The sequence below is a fragment of the Poromitra crassiceps genome (genome assembly GCF_964638095.1).
Source record: "Poromitra crassiceps genome assembly, chromosome: 14".
NCBI lineage: Eukaryota > Metazoa > Chordata > Actinopteri > Beryciformes > Melamphaidae > Poromitra > Poromitra crassiceps.
This window is the reverse complement of record NC_139633.1, coordinates 29,406,262-29,424,167: the sequence shown is the minus strand read 5'-3', so window position 1 is coordinate 29,424,167 and position 17,906 is coordinate 29,406,262. Positions and strand designations below refer to the sequence as shown.

Genomic DNA, 17,906 nt, shown 5'->3' with positions numbered 1-17,906 from the left:
ACGTTACTGTAACAGTGATCATAAAGCAGAATGGATTATACTGGACAAGACATGTAGGCCTATTGGAAATGAGCCTTCTTCGCTTGTTTCACAAGTCTGCTCGGACGAAGCGCTAACCAATACCATCCAACCACCGGAGATCTGAGGTAGGGACAACAGCTGCAGCTAACGTCACCTAATTGTCCTTCTCCTCACAAAAAGTACTACAGGTAGTGCTTTTTCCATGCAAAAATGCAAACGCATTTTTTGCCCCCCCCCCCCCCCCACACGGCAAGTACCCGATTACTCGTTCATAATAGAAGGAGAGTACTCGAGTATTTAAATTGGTTAAAATGCCCATCCCTAGTTAGTGTGGGCGTCTGTTTCACATTTGATCAACAGAAGGTGCACAAGTAGACTGTTTCCTAAAAACACTTTAAGCCAAATGTCGCTTTGGCTGTGATCTGCAAATTAATTGACTCTGCCAGACGCTTCGGCCATCATTTGAAACCCTACTCTCTTCTAAAAACCTAGTACACTGGTAAAACTCTGTGTGTGTGTGTGTGTGTGTGTGTGAGTGTGTGTGTGTGTGTGTGTGTGTGTGTGTGTGTGTGTGTGTGTGTGTGTGTGTGTGTGTCAAGAAAGATAGTTTTATGTGCTTGATGCTTCACATATACATTCTGCAGCAGGGATGGAGTGGAAAATAAACACCTGCACTCAAAACTCCTTTTAGGCTTACATAAATCTGTGGGATGTAAATATACAGGATGTAGAATTAATCTGTGGGATGTAAATATACAGGATGTAGAATTAATCTGTGGGATGTAAATATACAGGATGTAGAATTAATCTGTGGGATGTAAATATACAGGATGTAGAATTAATCTGTGGGATGTAAATATACAGGATACAGAATTAATCTGTGGGATGTAAATTCACAGGATGTAGAATTAATCTGTGGGATGTAAATATACAGGATACAGAATTAATCTGTGGGATGTAAATATACAGGATGCAGAATTAATCTGTGGGATGTAAATTCACAGGATGCAGAATTAATCTGTGGGATGTAAATATACAGGATGTAGAATTAATCTGTGGGATGTAAATATACAGGATGTAGAATTAATCTGTGGGATGTAAATATACAGGATACAGAATTAATCTGTGGGATGTAAATATACAGGATGCAGAATTAATCTGTGGGATGTAAATATACAGGATGCAGAATTAATCTGTGGGATGTAAATATACAGGATACAGAATTAATCTGTGGGATGTAAATTCACAGGATGTAGAATTAATCTGTGGGATGTAAATTCACAGGATGTAGAATTAATCTGTGGGATGTAAATATATAGGATACAGAATTAATCTGTGGGATGTAAATATACAGGATACAGAATTAATCTGTGGGATGTAAATTCACAGGATGCAGAATTAGAGAAAGTGGGTTCCAAGTGAAGTAAGGTGCATGAGGCCTTTCTAGTGGAGCATTTTTTTATGCTGGTGGTTATTTGGTTGGTATATATATACACACTCATATTTTTGTATTTACTATCACTGGCTCTATGTCAACAAGGGGGCAGTATAGGAAATTAAAAAAATATTTTGAGGGCAAATTTTGCCCCCACGGTCTAAAAAATGGGGGCATTTACACAATTTTGGGGGCACTTAAAACAGGTATTTACTGCATAAACAAGTTGCTAAAGCATAGTGTGGACAACAGCGCACTGTTTTTGTGAGTGTGTTCTTCGTCATCTTCTTCTGGCAACCAGCTTACAGGTGTTGAGTGTGTATTAGAGATGGAAATTAAATTAATTGAATGAAAAGAAAATTATATAAATGTTGGGGGCAATTTTTGCCCCTGGATCATGGTTTTTAGGGGCATTCTGAGATTTCTTGGTGGCATTTTTGCCCTTGCCCCTGGCTAAATTCCTACACTGCAAGGGGGTACCATCCACCACCACCCGCTGTTTATTTGTGTGTGTGTGTGTGTGTGTGTGTGTGTGTGTGTGTGTGTGTGTCTATGTGTGTGTGTGTGTGTGTGTGTGTGTGTGTGTGTGTGTGTGTGTGTGTGTGTGTGTGTGTGTGTGTGACAGAGAGTGAGAGAGAGAGAATGCCCATTTCAATGACGCAGAATTATTTACCTGGTGAAGAAATCAGCGATGCCGAACCTCTTTGGCATCAGCTTGGGGTCGGAGGTGTCGGCCTGCTCGGTCAGGTCCGGCAGCTTGTCCGGGGCGCTCTGCCTGCGACCCGCGTCCAGACCGCTGGGGAACTCCTCCTCGTACCCCTCGTCCCCAAAATAAAAGCCCCCCTCCTCGTCGTCGGGGGACAACGGTGTGGCGTCGCAGCTGAGGGAAGAAACAGCCATGTGCGAGTTAGTCCTCAGACTCTGCGGCCTAGCGGGCAAACCGAAGTCCAGGTACTCCGACTCCTCCTCCCCTCTGGTGCTGGGTTCAGTGGGCTGGCTGTCACCGGTGAGGTCGGACAGGGTCGACGACGGGCAAGGCGAGGGGGTTTGGGCACTTGACCCCGGGCTAGGAGAGTCCTTGTCCCGGGCGTGAGGAGCCAGAGAGGAGCGAGCGAGTTCGGCCAAAGCTGGTGCATCTTCCCCCTGGCACGCGGGGGCCAAAGCCCCGCTGTCGTGGCTTGTCTCACACAAACCCACCGCGAGCCCGTTTTCTTGCGTTGCCTCCCGGTCGGCACGAAGGTCCGGCGTGTTCTCGGAGAAATAATCCGACTCTGGACGGTCACTAGGGCTGGGTGATCTGGACAAAATCAAATATCACAATATTTTGACCAAATACATCAATATTGATATTGTGACAATATTGTAGGGACTACTGGTGTTTTCACAAAACATTGACACAATGAGATTTTGGATCAATGATCATCAGTCATGTGGATATAATGACTCAGTGGATAAAAGCAAATCAAATAACATACAACACTCTGGTAAATTAAGATAGAATTACATAACTTTACTGTAATGCAGCCATTAAAGCCAGGAAGACAACACTTTTGCTATATCAAATCTAAGAGGATATTTCTTCTCATATTATGAAGATCATCAGAGCTTCAACGATTGACTGATTGGTTGACATAAAATGAATTGCCAACTATTCATAATCTATTAATCATTAGATTTTTTTTTATGGGGGGGGTCCCTCGTTCCAGCTTTTCTGGTAGGTCTAGTTTTCTATGACAGTAAATTGAGTATCTTTGGGTTGTGGACTGGTGGTCAGGACAAAAGGAGACATTTGAAGATGTCATCTTGGACTTTGGGGAAAAGGTGATCGACATTTTATTTTTGAGACATTTTAATATAGCCTAGACCAAACTACTATGAAAAATAATCTACAGATTAATCGATAATGAAAATAATCATTATTTTGCAGCCCTAATCGATACAATATCGAGCCCAGACCTACCGGTCACATGTTGCTCTGGCTGCGTTCAAGATGTGCAAACCGCCGTTGGCGATTTTCACTTCCTCGCATGAATCCACAGTGTCGCAGAAAGCCAGTCTGTGGGTGGAAAACACCCCGGTCTGCGTGCAATGCACCGGGCTGTCCATGTCCCCGTTTGGCATGCTTAGATCCGAGACAGTGGAAATGCAGTTCGGCCGGTGCTGCTTCCCCGTGCATGACAGCTGACCGAGGGGGAAAGAGGCCCGAGTATGGTCGGTGTCTGCGCCGCCAGCCGTGGCCTCTTCTCCCGGGATAACGTCGTCGGAATCCGGGGTTTCCCCTCGTATCTGTCGGTCTGTCTCGGCTGAAACCCGACCCAGAGGCACTGCAGCTGGGCAGGAAACGGCTGTGGTCCCGGCTAGCCCTCCTCCTCCTCCTCTCCCCCCTCCTCCTTGTCCACGGTCCAACCCGACCATCATCCGCTCCTCCTCGGGTGACTCAGTGAATCCGTTCAGGCCGCTGTGGTCGACGCTGCAAACCCCAGAAATGACAGCGCTGCTGTCGGCCAGCGCCAGGCTGAGGCAGGGCTTCTCCTCTGCCGCAACCAAAGCCAACATGATGTCCTGGTCGTGCGGAGGCGGGGGTACCGAGGCGTCTCTGTTTACATTCCTGCCATTGCTGGTCACGTAAATACGAGCCTTTCCTTTCCCTGCCGGGGAGGGTCGACCCCCGCCCAGTGCGATGGAAGATGTGTGACCGTTTGTGTTTTCCTCCGAGCCTCCGTTCTCCTCCCCCGGCGTCTCCATGAGCAGTCAGTCCGCCAGACGAGCCTCAGCCCCGGGCATCATACAGTGAGCCTTGCCCGCTCGGCTTGTTGTTCTCCGAGGAAGGGGCTAATACCATTTTAGCCGGGGACACTTCCACACACAGTTACCTCACACTCCCCGCCCGGATATATCGTCTCCATTTCTGGGATCTAAAAACACAAGTTTACCCAAGCAACCCGCAAGTCTTTCCTTCTCGTGGATCAACCAGTCGCTACAGATTAATTAAATCCCTTCACGTTAGCTGGCTGCGGCAGCGGCTCTCCGGCCACAGCTCAGCGCCATCTTGAAAATTCCCCAACAATGACGTCATGCACCCCCTCCCCAACTCGTGTTTTTGATTGGCTGAAGGGTGAGGGCGACATCTACCGGCCACGTTACGTAATTGCACCGGGGATTCCTCCTGACCATGTTGACTCCAAATATTGAGTGCCACTCTTTGAATTCTTAACACTATTTTGTACTTGTATATTTTCACATCGGTTATTATTGTTAAGTGTCATTATTACTATGATACTTCTGTTTAATTTATTTGTTTAATGTTGGAGATACTGATCCTGTAGAAAATGTGTTCTTTAAAAGAAAAAAGATTAAACAAAAGCATCTTCTAATCTAAATGACAAGGTAATTTAAGGTGTTCATTTACCCCTAGTGAGTGAAGTGGTGGTAACAAATAAATAAGACAATGTTTGTAAAACTTCGATACTATAAGGAAAACAATCATCAATATGAAGGAAAATCAATGACTTTCAGAAAAGCATCCATTTGTGACCTTTGCACTTAGAGCACCCTATTTTAATTTACAGTTTGACACTACTTAGGGTTTACATTATTGTCTCAATATTTATGTCAGACTGAATAATAATGTTAGCAGTTAAAAAAAACACCTGCATATATATGGCTAATATCTCAGTGAGTTTATATCCAGTATGCATAACCATATATTGTATTGTCTGTAGTAGCCTACACAGTATGTTTCAGAAGGCCAATTCAAAGATGTTAAAAGCCGTTTATTGCCACCTGGAAGTGAAAACCAATTTAAAAACCAAAACACAGACACAAAGCTGTCAAATCTAGCGTGTTTCTCTGACTGAACAGCTGATGAAAGTTGTTCAACTATAAAAGGGGGGGGGGGAAACTGAAGACATTGAATAGCTGGACTTAGGACATTTTAACACTTTTTAGTATATTTTATACATTTTATATATCATTTATAAATTCAAGACATTTTCAGAGTTCAGGGCCCACATAGTACACGTATTCCCTGATACATGTACCTACATACTTTTATATCTTACAGTATGATCATATATGTACTACAAAATGACAGTATAAAAATACAGAGCTCAGGCAACATTTACATGTGCCATCTTGATATCTTTGAACACTGATCATGTTTGTTTGAAAGCACGGACTTTAACAGAGGAGAAGAAGGCACAGAGGGAAGTCTTGCCATCTGCTGCTGTTGTGTGGGAAAACCTCACAACTCCACAGCAGTATAAATCTTTACTTAAATGTACATTTTATTTGGTCCTTTACGGGTTGATAAATCCTCATAAACCCATGAAACCCATTCGATTCAATAATAATAATAAAATAAAAAAAAATTGGTGTCAAGATACAAGGATTTCATCCAACTGCAGCACAAACACGCACAAAGCTTTCCAAGCAGGAAGTCCAACAGCTCCGGAAGGCAGTGTTGGTCACATGGTTTCCTGCCTCTCTCAGCAGGAAGGCAGTGAAATATCCAGGACGTTAGAACATAAAATCCAGGAGGAACGTGGTTGGATCTCCACGTTGGACCCGTGTGAAGCGTAGCAGCGGTTTACAAAGCCGGCGCCGCCCCCCACCGGCTCGAGTGCCTATCGTGCGTGCCCCCCCCCCCCCCCCCCACACACACACACACACACCCCACCCCCCACCCACCCCTCCCCTAATTGGCAGTTAACATCTTCTCAACAGTGGAAGATTGACGGTACATTTCCCCTTCATGGTTCACACAGACAGAGAAAGTCAACATAGTATTTTGGTCCTCATGTTTGGGGGCAGTTCACCATTTTGAGGCAGCAGTTCCAGGGGATGGGTTATGGACAGTCTCTCTCCTTCTCTGTCCCTCTCTCTGTATATGTCTGTCTGTCTGTCTGCCCCGTCCCTCTGAGCTGCTCCGGTGTTGAAAATTAAGCTGCTGGCCTCATTTGTGGTTTGAATTCCACTGGTCGTCTTTGTACAAGTGAGCCTGGGGGACAAAACGACGAATAAGACAATGTCAAAGAACAATTTGAACATTGTCATGATGGTGGATGATGGATTTCCCCCCGAAGGCAACGTGCAGAGGGGAAGTCAATGAGAGAATTGTTGCCCCAAACGTCTCTTTTTGCTTGTGACCCGACCGCATCGACGGCACAAAAATCGAGGGAGCCCAGACGCGAAAAGCCGCCACTGATGACGTCACTCACTGATGACATCACAATTGGTTGAGTGACATCAATTCTCTGACTTCAATCTCAGAATTCTGCCATATACTGTATATATATATCGTCGCTGTTGTGCCAGGACCTCGAATGTCCCTTTTTCACTTTTTGTCATAAATCAGTGCCATTGGTCACCCTTTACGTCTCTGTGTGGTTTTTACTAAATGCAACCAATGGAAAAGCATTAAAACGAGCTTGTGAGTAAATCTCGTAACGCCATTCGCCCTCAATCTGTCAGTCAAACCTCGAAATTCGTCGGCTACCTCCGTCTGTACCCCCCCACGCAGGACAGTAAACCCGGAAAAGTCACACGGCAGACGTGCTGTGTATTTCTCATATCGTTTTGACTAATCCTGGCTTCCTCTGACGTTAATAGATCAATCAAATGTTTTCCAGTTATTCCTAGGCTGCAAACTTGTTTTAACATGCAAATCGGAGTGTTTTCTGACGAGAATAAAGTAACGTTAACGCTACGTTATGTCAGACTGTTCTCATCCCCATCCCAAAGCCCCCTCCTCGGCCATGAGAGGCGAGGGGCAATGCTGCTGCTGCTGCGCGCGCCCCCGCGGCCCGGAGCTTGGGGGCTCGTGCATGAGCATACGACTCTCTCCCGCCTGACTGGCCGGGAGAGCGTGCTTCCAAGTCGGACTGATAATAATAAACAACATCATTTGAGCTTATCCAGGTAAGATATTAATAAAGTAATGACACATTCAGCGGGAAACTAACTATAATTAAGACATGTGCCAACTTTGACGACGTTTGGTTCAGTATTTTAAGAGCAAACAGGTTTTTTTTAACTTCCTGAAAAGTTGCTGTTTTGGAGATTCGAGGTCCTGGAACGACAGCGACGATATATATATATATATGTGACTCCATTGGAACCCGAGGCTGGGAACCAGTGGCCTAATGAAACACAGACCCTGCGTCAGAGTGTTGTCACCTTGCTCTCCAGCACCCGGCCTGGGGCCGGGTTGCTCAGCTCCTCCAGGGTCTCGGCTACAGGTCTGTTGAGGGTCTCAGGCAGCAGGAGGCCCAGGCAGCCGGCAGTCACCCCCGACAGACAGAACACAGTGAAGGGCATGGAGCTGTGGAGCGCACGCTGCAACACACACACACACACACACACACACACACACACACACACACACACACACACGCACACACACACACACACACAGTCAACACTGAGTAAACTGTGCAGGGGTGATCAGCAAATTCAATTAAGCAAAAGCTGTGAGGAAATTATTATTATATAATTATTATTTTTAGAACGAGGAGGGTGAACTAAGCTGGTTAACGTTACTACAGAACTGTAAACAAGATTAGACACGTGCTTTGAGTTTTGAAGTGAGGAAACGTTAAAACGTCTTGTTTAACGTTATCTAATAGCCGTGTCTGCTGCTTGTGATCCGTGTTGACGCGTGTGTGAGAGAAGGAGAAAGTGTTACTGCAGACTAACAAACTGGTTAGCACTTCAAGTAGACAAACCAGTGTTGTACAACAAGCAGGCTTACTGGATATTTCCACGTGTTTTTTGATCTTTATAGATCATATTTAGGAATGAAATAATGACTCTGAGACCGCTTCTTCTTGGGACAGGCTGCCATCCGTTTACTTGTTCAGGGGCAGAGAAAACGAGAGAGTGAACCACACTCCACTTCCTTTTCCGGACTTCAAAATAAGAGTCCACCATAACAGATACAGAACAGTTTGTTACACCATGTTACACCATCATGGTCCATGATGCCATGGTCAAATGTGACTCCAAGCCAAGGAAGGTCAATGGCAGCAGTGATTCATGACGACAGCAGTCGCCACTTAAGTGAATGATTCCAGTGTTTTGTGTCTGCCTGGTATCTGTCACTCAACATCATTCTCAATGAGTTTAAATCCCTGTAATGTTTTGCAATAAGTTACACAGCTTATTTATTCAACAATAAATGCACTTGATTATGAAGTCATCCTCCTTGTCATCACTTTATTCTAAGTCTTGAATATACCACAGAGTGAACAAAAAATTTAACGCAAATATAAATTCATTGCAGAGCGCCCGCCTGCTGCGCCATCTGACTGAAGCATCCCACACGCCGCGCCAGTTTAGGTTTTGTTTCGGTGGCTCCCCCCAGGCCTGAAAGGATTTCTAGGGGAAACACTGCACACACACATCATACACACACACACTTACCAAGACACACACTTACCAAGCCCCCCACACACACACACACACACACACACACACACACACACACACACACACACACACATCATACGCACACACACTTACCAAGACACACACATCATACACACACTTACCAAGCCCCACACACACACACACACACACACACACACACTTACCATGGAGGGAACGAAGGGGGCGAGGATTCCTCCAATTCTGCATGCCATGGAACACATTCCCAACCCAGCGTTCCTGAAACACACACACACACACACACACACACACACACACACACACACACACGCATGAAGTTAGCTTTGGAGAGCACACAGAAAACTCTCAAACATCTGAAAGCAAGTGCAGCAGCTCATGTCTTGACTACAGGTCAGGTCCAAGAGGGTGTGATGTGTCTGAAGGACTGAACAGATCCAGGGACCACAGAGTGTGATGTGTGTGAAGGACTGAACAAGTCCAGGGACCAGAGGGTGTGATGTGTCTGAAGGACTGAACAGGTCCAGGGGCCAGAGAGTGTGATGTGTCTGAAGGACTGAACAGGTCCAGGGACCAGAGGGTGTGATGTGTCTGAAGGACTGAACAGGTCCAGGGACCACAGAGTGTGATGTGTGTAAAGGACTGAACAGGTCCAGGGACCACAGGGTGTGATGTGTGTGAAGGACTGAACAGGTCCAGGGACCACAGGGTGTGATGTGTCTGAAGGACTGAACAGGTCCAGGGACCACAGGGTGTGATGTGTCTGAAGGACTGAACAGGTCCAGGGACCACCATCCATGACTGGGTTCCAGGTGGTCCCCAGCAAATTGATGAATTATAAATGTCAGCATTACTTCACTTACAAGAAGTGAACACAATTAGAGAATGTAAAAGAATGACTGTTTTGATCATAGTTTCGCTGTTGTCTCGCTACCTACAACATGTGTGCATTCCAGACACCTCAGAACTCCAGATATTTCCACCTCCTTAGAGAAACTACACGCCACTAAAGTCGGAGTTCCCACTCGGGGCAAATCCATCGACCCCGACCTCACGGAGAATCAGTTATCTGACGTCACACAACACAGCGTCGTGCATCTGGAACATTTGGAAGTCGGAAATCGGAAATTTCAACTGTGAAATTCCGACCTCCAATTTTGTCTCGAACGCAGCAATAGTCAGGGACAAAATCATCAATCAGATTTGGGTCTGAAAGACAAAATCAAATCAAATGGGGGTCTGTGGCCCTAACTAGACTGTGCTCAGTGTACCTGATAACAGTTCGGAGGTATAGGCTGGTCAGTGTACCTGATAACAGTGGGGTAGAGTTTGGAGGTGTAGACTGGTCAGTGTACCTGATAACAGTCGGGTAGAGTTTGGAGGTGTAGACTGGTCAGTGTACCTGATAACAGTGGGGTAGAGTTTGGAGGTGTAGACTGGTCAGTGTACCTGATAACAGTTCGGAGGTATAGGCTGGTCAGTGTACCTGATAACAGTGGGGTAGAGTTTGGAGGTGTAGACTGGTCAGTGTACCTGATAACAGTCGGGTAGAGTTTGGAGGTGTAGACTGGTCAGTGTACCTGATAACAGTGGGGTAGAGTTCGGAGGTGTAGACTGGTCAGTGTACCTGATAACAGTGGGGTAGAGTTCGGAGGTGTAGACTGGTCAGTGTACCTGATAACAGTGGGGTAGAGTTTGGAGGTGTAGACTGGTCAGTGTACCTGATAACAGTCGGGTAGAGTTTGGAGGTGTAGACTGGTCAGTGTACCTGATAACAGTGGGGTAGAGTTCGGAGGTGTAGACTGGTCAGTGTACCTGATAACAGTGGGGTAGAGTTCGGAGGTGTAGACTGGTCAGTGTACCTGATAACAGTCGGGTAGAGTTTGGAGGTGTAGACTGGTCAGTGTACCTGATAACAGTGGGGTAGAGTTCGGAGGTGTAGACTGGTCAGTGTACCTGATAACAGTGGGGTAGAGTTCGGAGGTGTAGACTGGTCAGTGTACCTGATAACAGTGGGGTAGAGTTCGGAGGTGTAGACTGGTCAGTGTACCTGATAACAGTCGGGTAGAGTTTGGAGGTGTAGACTGGTCAGTGTACCTGATAACAGTGGGGTAGGGTTTGGAGGTGTAGACTGGTCTGTGTACCTGATAACAGTGGGGTAGGGTTTGGAGGTGTAGACTGGTCTGTGTACCTGATAACAGTGGGGTAGAGTTCGGAGGTGTAGACTGGTCAGTGTACCTGATAACAGTGGGGTAGAGTTCGGAGGTGTAGACATAGGCGATGTTGAACGCCGCGCTGACCAGCAGCTTCCCCAGCAGTGCTAATGATGTAACGCTGAGCAAGGCTCCTGCAGGCAGAACAGCAGAGCACACACAAATTAGTCCCAGGATTTAGCCGGCATTTCTCTTAATATATAAAGTTCCAGATGACTTAAAGGAGGACTTACCCCCTAGATATGTATTAGAACAGTGATTTGAAAATACCTATTGAAAAAACCAAGAAATTACATATACTCTTGTCTATACTAGACTCTTTGGCTGTGTTAAGTCAAGATTTTTTTTCGGAAATCGACGCCATTACAATTTGCCTACTGCCTCAAAAATAATTTATTTGAGAGGGGCGATATCTTTATAAATATCATCAACTAGCCAACGCTGGTGGCCTGTATGGAAACAGAAAATCCTGAAATGGTTGATAGTTATATCAATTTGGCCATTCAGTGGCGAACTAGAAATTTAATTATTTTTGTCCCATTTTGTCCCATGTGTGTGTGCGTGGCTTGCATGTGGCTTGTCTAAACTTACGTTAAGAGCCTCGCTGCTCGCAGCACACAGCACACAGTGAGGACAAACCTCTCGCTCTGGGGTAACACAATGCGAGATTTCTCCACGTAGACAGAAATAGCTGGTGTGCGATTTAGAGAATACAGTCTGAGATTGGGTACAGGATTGAGGGAATCCCGCATCTGTTTGCGAAGGTGCGACTGGACAGGACGCTTTTCACAGACGGGCACAGTAGTCGGAGCGAGGCGAGTGTCTCTCAGAGGGCACAGCTGCAGTGCAGATCTCTCCTCCTCCGCGCATTCAGTCTGTCCAAAATCATTACCGATATAATCTCAGTAGGAGGGATGCAGGAAAATATGATAGTAGCCGATGTGTTTAGAGAAGCTTTGTCACGTTGTCACGTCGTAGTATAGCGTTATATTTTACATGTGCGCTAAACTGCGACCATATTTGTTTGCGGAAATATCAGACTGCTCTCTCTGCTGCTCTCAGAGCACAGAGAGCCCAGCTGCTGCTGGCCTGCTGCGCGCGCCCGCGGAGCTTGGGGCTCGTCCATGTAACAGTACGACTCTCGCCTGCCTGGGCTGGAGACAGTGCTTGCAACTCGGACTGATAATATAAACATCATCATTCGAGCTTATCCAGGTAAGATATCAATAAAGTAATGACACATTCAGCGGGAAACTAACTATAATTAAGACATGTGCCAACTTTGACGACGTTTGGTTCAGTATTTTAACTCATTCACCGCCAATGACGTCTTTGACGTGTTATCAGCAATGGCCTTCCCCGCCAAGGACGTGTTTGACGTGTTTTTGTTTTTATTGGTGCAGCGCCTGCAGCAAACACTTGCCCAGCCTGTGACACAGACACAGGTCCCTGCCTTCAAAGGGTAGCCGACAGCACGCGATCAAACACATACCGCAGCTGTTGTTTTGAAATTGAGCAAGAGGAAAAGCAGAGAACGGGTAACGCTTCCTTGTGCAGACAGGAGAAACGCCATTGAAACGCCCTCGGCGCGCTGCACGAGCTGGAGTCGCCTTCCTCTGTGCCAGCCAGGAGAAAACGGGAGAAAGTAATCAAGAGATGTGTTTGATCATCGGAGGAATGAGGAAATGATCGATCAGTTTGCGAGGGCGGTGAGGACGTGTTGAATAGCCGAGGGGAAAACGGGAACGATCAAATAGCAGAGTTGATATGACAGGGAGGCATGGATGAGAACGGGTGTACCAGAACAAATCAAAAATAAACACAGGAACAGCTAGGCAGCAGCGGGCAGAAGGCACTCACAGCAGCCCGCTGTCCTTCTCAAGAGCTCTTCAGTTGGTTCATGAAATCGCTGGGCTGCGTGCCCTCCAATGTTGCTCCTGGCCAATCCCAGCGCCACAGGGCGTGGTTATTGCTTATCCTATGTTGGGTTAGAAATCTAAAAGGGGGATCGTGTGTGTGTGTGTGTGTGTGTGTCTGTCTGTCTGTCTGTCTGTCTGTCTGTCTGTCTGTCGGTGTGTCTGTCTGTCTGTCTGTCTGTCTGCACACTCACACCGAGTAAACTGTATTGTTGAATGTAAAAAAAAAGCACTTCATGTGTGTATATATATATATATATATATTTTTTTTTTTTTGTCATTTGTGTCCTAACGAATAATATTTACATGTCTGATGTCAATACAGTTCAAAATAAAAGAATTGAGAGTGAGTTATGCCTGAGATTGTGCCCTTTTACAAAAATGCTTTTTTCTCCCTTTTCTCTTCCCAGACAGGCTTTTTTGGTGAACATGGGGTGTATAAAAAGGGTTATAAGTAGAGTACAGAACATGCTAAAAGCTAACTTTCTTTTTGGGGGTGAAAGTAGAGACTTAGATCTTCATTTCGAGGTATTGGACATCACTGTAGTCCTAGTACAGAATTTACTGTGGGTCTTGAAAGATGACCAAACATTATGGAAATACTTGGCCTGTGCCAAAAATGCCAGTCAGATATTGGCAGTGAATGAGTTAAGAGCAAACAGATTTTTTTTTTACTTCAGTTAGAGCCCTCTGGAGCCTGATACTAAGTAAGGTTTTTCCATCTTGCCTAGTTGTATAGGCTTTGGAGATGCACCAGATGCACGCGCTAAACCCACCGTGACGTCAGGTTGTACCAAATATCCCATTCATTTGAGGGCACAAAAAAAAGCAGTTTTCCACCTTTAGAGGGCGCTTATGCCAGATATGCTGCTGAAAAATGATACAAATGGTAAAATGGCAACAGTTTGGTGTCAAATGTGGAAATTCTGACCAGAATTCTTCACACATCACCCCCAAAGTCATATATATTGGTTAAAAGCTGAAAAAAAGTGTTTTGGAGGTAAGTTCTCCTTTAATGTGTCCTCTGGCGGCCATGTTGGAGGTCCACATCTTTTGGCAACAATGGCTAAGAGTGTGATCAAAGACGATGGGATTTCAAGCAAGCACAAACCAACTTCAACTCACTTCCTGTCATTTTGGCACGCAGATCTTGCCCATGGCTTTCCACGGACACGCCCACTAAGAGATTTTCGGCAGGTCTGAGTCTATTTGAGTCAATGGGGAAAGTCAACGTGATCTCAGATTATGACAGATCCCTTCGCCCCCATATTCATGAAAGTAAATATTCGGCCCGTTCTCCGAAGCCACATATCTTCACAATATTCTGACACTAAAATGGCATTTTTCAGACAGAAAGATCAGGAGAAAATTAAACTCGTTCAAGATCTGTCTCTATCTCAGCAACACACTCTCGCGAGATTTGGCAACAGGAACTCGTGTTAGCGGCCAGGGAGCGATTAGCTAAAGCTAAAGCTGAAGTTCGTTGATGTAGTCGCTAAATCTGTGGCTAGAAAAAATATTTGTTTCATGGAATATCTTAGTTTCAACTGTATTGAGCTAACAACGGGCAGCTTTGTGTTTATATGTGTGGTTTGTGTGGAGTATGGGGAACTCACAATCTCTATTTCAAGTTAGCCTGCTAGGTCAGCAGCACTAACCCCGCTTAAAGCCTGCTTGTAGAAGAAAACAAGTGGGGGTGGAGGGGAGTAACGAGACTTGGGGAGAGGTGACCACGTGACCGTTTGCTGCTACCAGTTGTTAGAATTGGCGGAGCCTGCGGTGACCCATCTATAGTAATATAATATCTATGGTGCGATCACACCTCCAGTTGGTTTTCATTGGTCTGACTCTGAATCACTTCCTACCGCTATGCAAAAGTGAAGCCAAAATAGCTGGTTTCCGCGAGCTGCCATCTTGCTTGTGTGATGTCATTTGGAGCCCGAGTCTGCGCAGTCGTATCACAGTTGCAGTGAAAAGACACAGACAAGACAGATGCGTTACGTTCGGGAGGGGGAGAGAGACAAAAGAAAGAGTGATTTAAAAGCAGTCGCTTTCCCGTCAGGTATAACCCTCAGGATGAACAAACTGTGCCAAGGTAATGCATCATTCATTTCCTCGTTGTCTCTATGATATAATAAGGATATGAGCCGCCGAGTGTCAGAAAATAAGCTATTTACAGGACGTAAATACAAGCATTTCATATGCCCCGTATTCCTTGTTTTTAGCTGGCAATCAAAACTGATGATCGTTTCTCCTGATGCTAATCAAACCAAACTTCTCAGGGTGACGTACAGCTGGAAATAAGGTCCAGGTTGTAACAAACTGGAATTCTGGTTAAAGAACACATGAAGAAATATGTGAATATGAGCAGATAAACCCATCAGAACATGCTGGATGACGAGTCATCAGTGGGCGGTCTCACCTGTGTTTTCGGGGACGAATGTGGTGCAGAGACAGGCGGAGCCAGCCAGACACAGGAAGCTGGCCATGCTCTTTCTTCTCCCGGCCCTGCAACAAAAGCTCATTGATAGACCGTTTTGCTTTAAACACCTCACAGCGCCATCTGTGTTCCACTTTTAGTAAGGGAGCCTCTATCACTGGCAGGGTTATATGCCAGAGACGATGGATTATAGAGACAGTGCATTCCAGGCTCTGCCAATAGTATGAAATAGTATTCTTCCTGTCTCCTAAATGGCAGCTTGTGATTGGCTGTCTCTCCAGGATATGAAACTTCATCGGCACCCAAGTCTCCTAAGGGCATGTGGCAGCGGCGAAACAGATACAGGAAGTGACTGGAAGTTGCAGTGTGTCTATAATAAATTGTCCCTGCTTATACCACTCTCATACACCAACGGTCAGGGTTGGACCAGGGCTACTTGACCCATGTTCAACCCTGACATGACTATTCAGATAGGACCCGGGTCACAACCTAGCTAGCCTTAAGGCCACAACAGACTCGTCCGTCAGAGCCTCGCCCCGCCCTCCCCGCATGACGGCGGGTGGACGCCGTCATGCGGGGAGGGGGCGCCGTCGGCTGACGGGGGCTGCTCCAAAATGTAACTCAGCGGCGACGATACGTGCGTGACGTCAGCTGCACGAGAGTTGTGATTGGCCGTTGCCTTGGGCCTGTAACAGAGATCTCCGAGGTAGTCAGCGGAGACCTGATGTGATTGAGTCCTTACCGTCCTCATCGTCGTAAAGTCGGCTTCGAAACATGACGTTAGATTATAACGAACTGGTTGTGTGGCTTAGCCTTCCCAAATGTTGAGGGTCGTTTTTTAGAATTGAATATATAGAATTGGGAACGTTACATTCAATTTCATTCAGCCTGCCTGGCACTCAATCGCCGCCATTTTCCCACGGAGCTTCCACAGGAGGAGGGAGGGTGGGAGGAGGGAGGGCGTAGTGGCGTCCGAGCATGTAGGGCTCGCTGGCGCCGGCAGACGGCGAGACGGCTCCAATTCGAGGCGGACGGACGAGTCTGTTGTGGCCTTTAGCTAATAGCTAAGGCTATTAGCATAACAAATGGCAACCCGGGTGGAGCCATTCTCACTGAAATGAACCCTGGTCCAACTGACGCTGGTCCAACTGACGCTGGTCCAACCGCCAACCCGGGTCAGGCAACCCGGGTTAACCCTTTCATACCTCAAATCGACCTGGGAATAACCCTGGTTGGACCTGGTGTGAAAGGGGTATTATTTAAGCTTCAGCTTGTGTGTGTGTGTCTCACCAGTGCTTGTCGATGAAGTAGATGCAGAGTGGGTAGGCAGGCAGCTCTACCAGGCCGTACATCGCCACGTTCATATAGCGGCTCCCAGACGTCTCACTGGCCCCCAGAGTGAGCCCGTAATACACCAGGCTGCACGCATACCTGCAACACACACGCACACACACACACACAACCATGACAATCCAAATGGTAGATAATAACAGTGAAAAATGCTGAGAAAGCTAGAAAAGCAGAATTTTAGTTTTTAGAAAATGTGTACTAGGTGAAGCGTGTTTCTCGTTATAACGACGAGCGCGTCGTCGGTGGATGTCTCTGCTGCACTTCACATTACCGTCATGAACTCACTGATAAGAACTGCGCTGCTGCAATAGCGGTTGCAGTCTGGTCCCCCCCCCCCCTTCACTAGTAAGCGCGGCCTCTCCCCATATTCCAAATATGGAAGGTTTGACAGCACAGCAGCACATTTTGGGTCAGTGCCTCTGCCAGCGATACTTGGTACTTTGTCTTAAAAAGCCTTCTGTTGTTTGGGAGCTGCACTTGCCTGGCAAAATAAGTTCGCTAACTGGCTACGTTAGCAGACAGCAACTGTGCATGTAAACAGACTGAGCCAGACTGAAACTAACTCACACCACTGTGATATGCTGTGATGGTTACGTGCCAATCTATGTGACTATTTTCATCCTTGGATTAATCAGTAATTATGTTTGATGCAACTTTAGCTACATTTCCAAAACTTTTCCAAAAATATTATTTTCCATAATTTTTTCCAGGGCGTGGAAATTGCATTTTAAATGTAACTTTCTTTGGAAATGGCTCCGTAGTCACCCATTTTCCACAAGCCACACATCTTCTGACACTAACATGGCATTTTCCAGACAGACAGATCAGAAGAAATTAATTTTGTTTGAGACCTGTCTCTGTCTCAGAAAAACACTCTCGCGAGATTTGGCAAATGAGCCAGCAACGTTAGCACGTTGCGATTAGCTAAAGCTACATTGAAGTTCACAGATGTAGGCTACTACTAAATCTGTGGATGGAAAATTAATTTTTTTTCAGCAGATATCTTAGTTACAACTAGATTGAGCTAAGAAGGCAGTTTTGGCTTTATGTGTGTGGTATTTGTTCAGTTTTGGAAGCTCACGATCTCTAGCTCAAGTTGGCTTGCTAGGTCAGGGGCAGGTGGTGGG

General features: G+C 46.1%; 2 protein-coding genes across 3 annotated transcripts in view; both read right to left on the bottom strand.

Moving 5' to 3' along the window:
- LOC310788836 (TBC1 domain family member 12-like) overlaps window positions 1-4,587 on the bottom strand; it is a 63,206-nt gene extending 58,619 nt beyond the window's left edge. The window contains exons 1-2 of the mRNA XM_083650409.1: window positions 3,417-4,587; window positions 2,130-2,753 (exon numbers count right to left, since the gene is read on the bottom strand). Of these exons, the coding sequence (XP_083506535.1) occupies window positions 2,130-2,753; window positions 3,417-4,201 (1,409 nt within the window). The 5' untranslated portion in view covers window positions 4,202-4,587. The remainder of the gene's footprint in view (window positions 1-2,129; window positions 2,754-3,416) is intronic.
- Window positions 4,588-6,163: 1,576 nt separating this feature from the next.
- slc22a15 (solute carrier family 22 member 15) overlaps window positions 6,164-17,906 on the bottom strand; it is a 31,498-nt gene continuing 19,755 nt past the window's right edge. Inside the window, exons 8-13 of one of the 2 annotated variants that reach the window (XR_014553336.1) lie at window positions 16,720-16,860; window positions 15,412-15,497; window positions 11,099-11,207; window positions 9,049-9,121; window positions 7,634-7,778; window positions 6,164-6,455 (exon numbers count right to left, since the gene is read on the bottom strand). Coding sequence is in view for 1 of the 2 variants with exons in the window: in XM_083651082.1 (XP_083507208.1) it covers window positions 6,411-6,455; window positions 7,634-7,792; window positions 9,049-9,121; window positions 11,099-11,207; window positions 15,412-15,497; window positions 16,720-16,860 (613 nt within the window). In the remaining variant the exon portion in view is untranslated. Of the gene's footprint in view, window positions 6,456-7,633; window positions 7,793-9,048; window positions 9,122-11,098; window positions 11,208-15,411; window positions 15,498-16,719; window positions 16,861-17,906 lie in introns of both variants that reach the window. The other variant, XM_083651082.1, reaches the window with a different exon arrangement.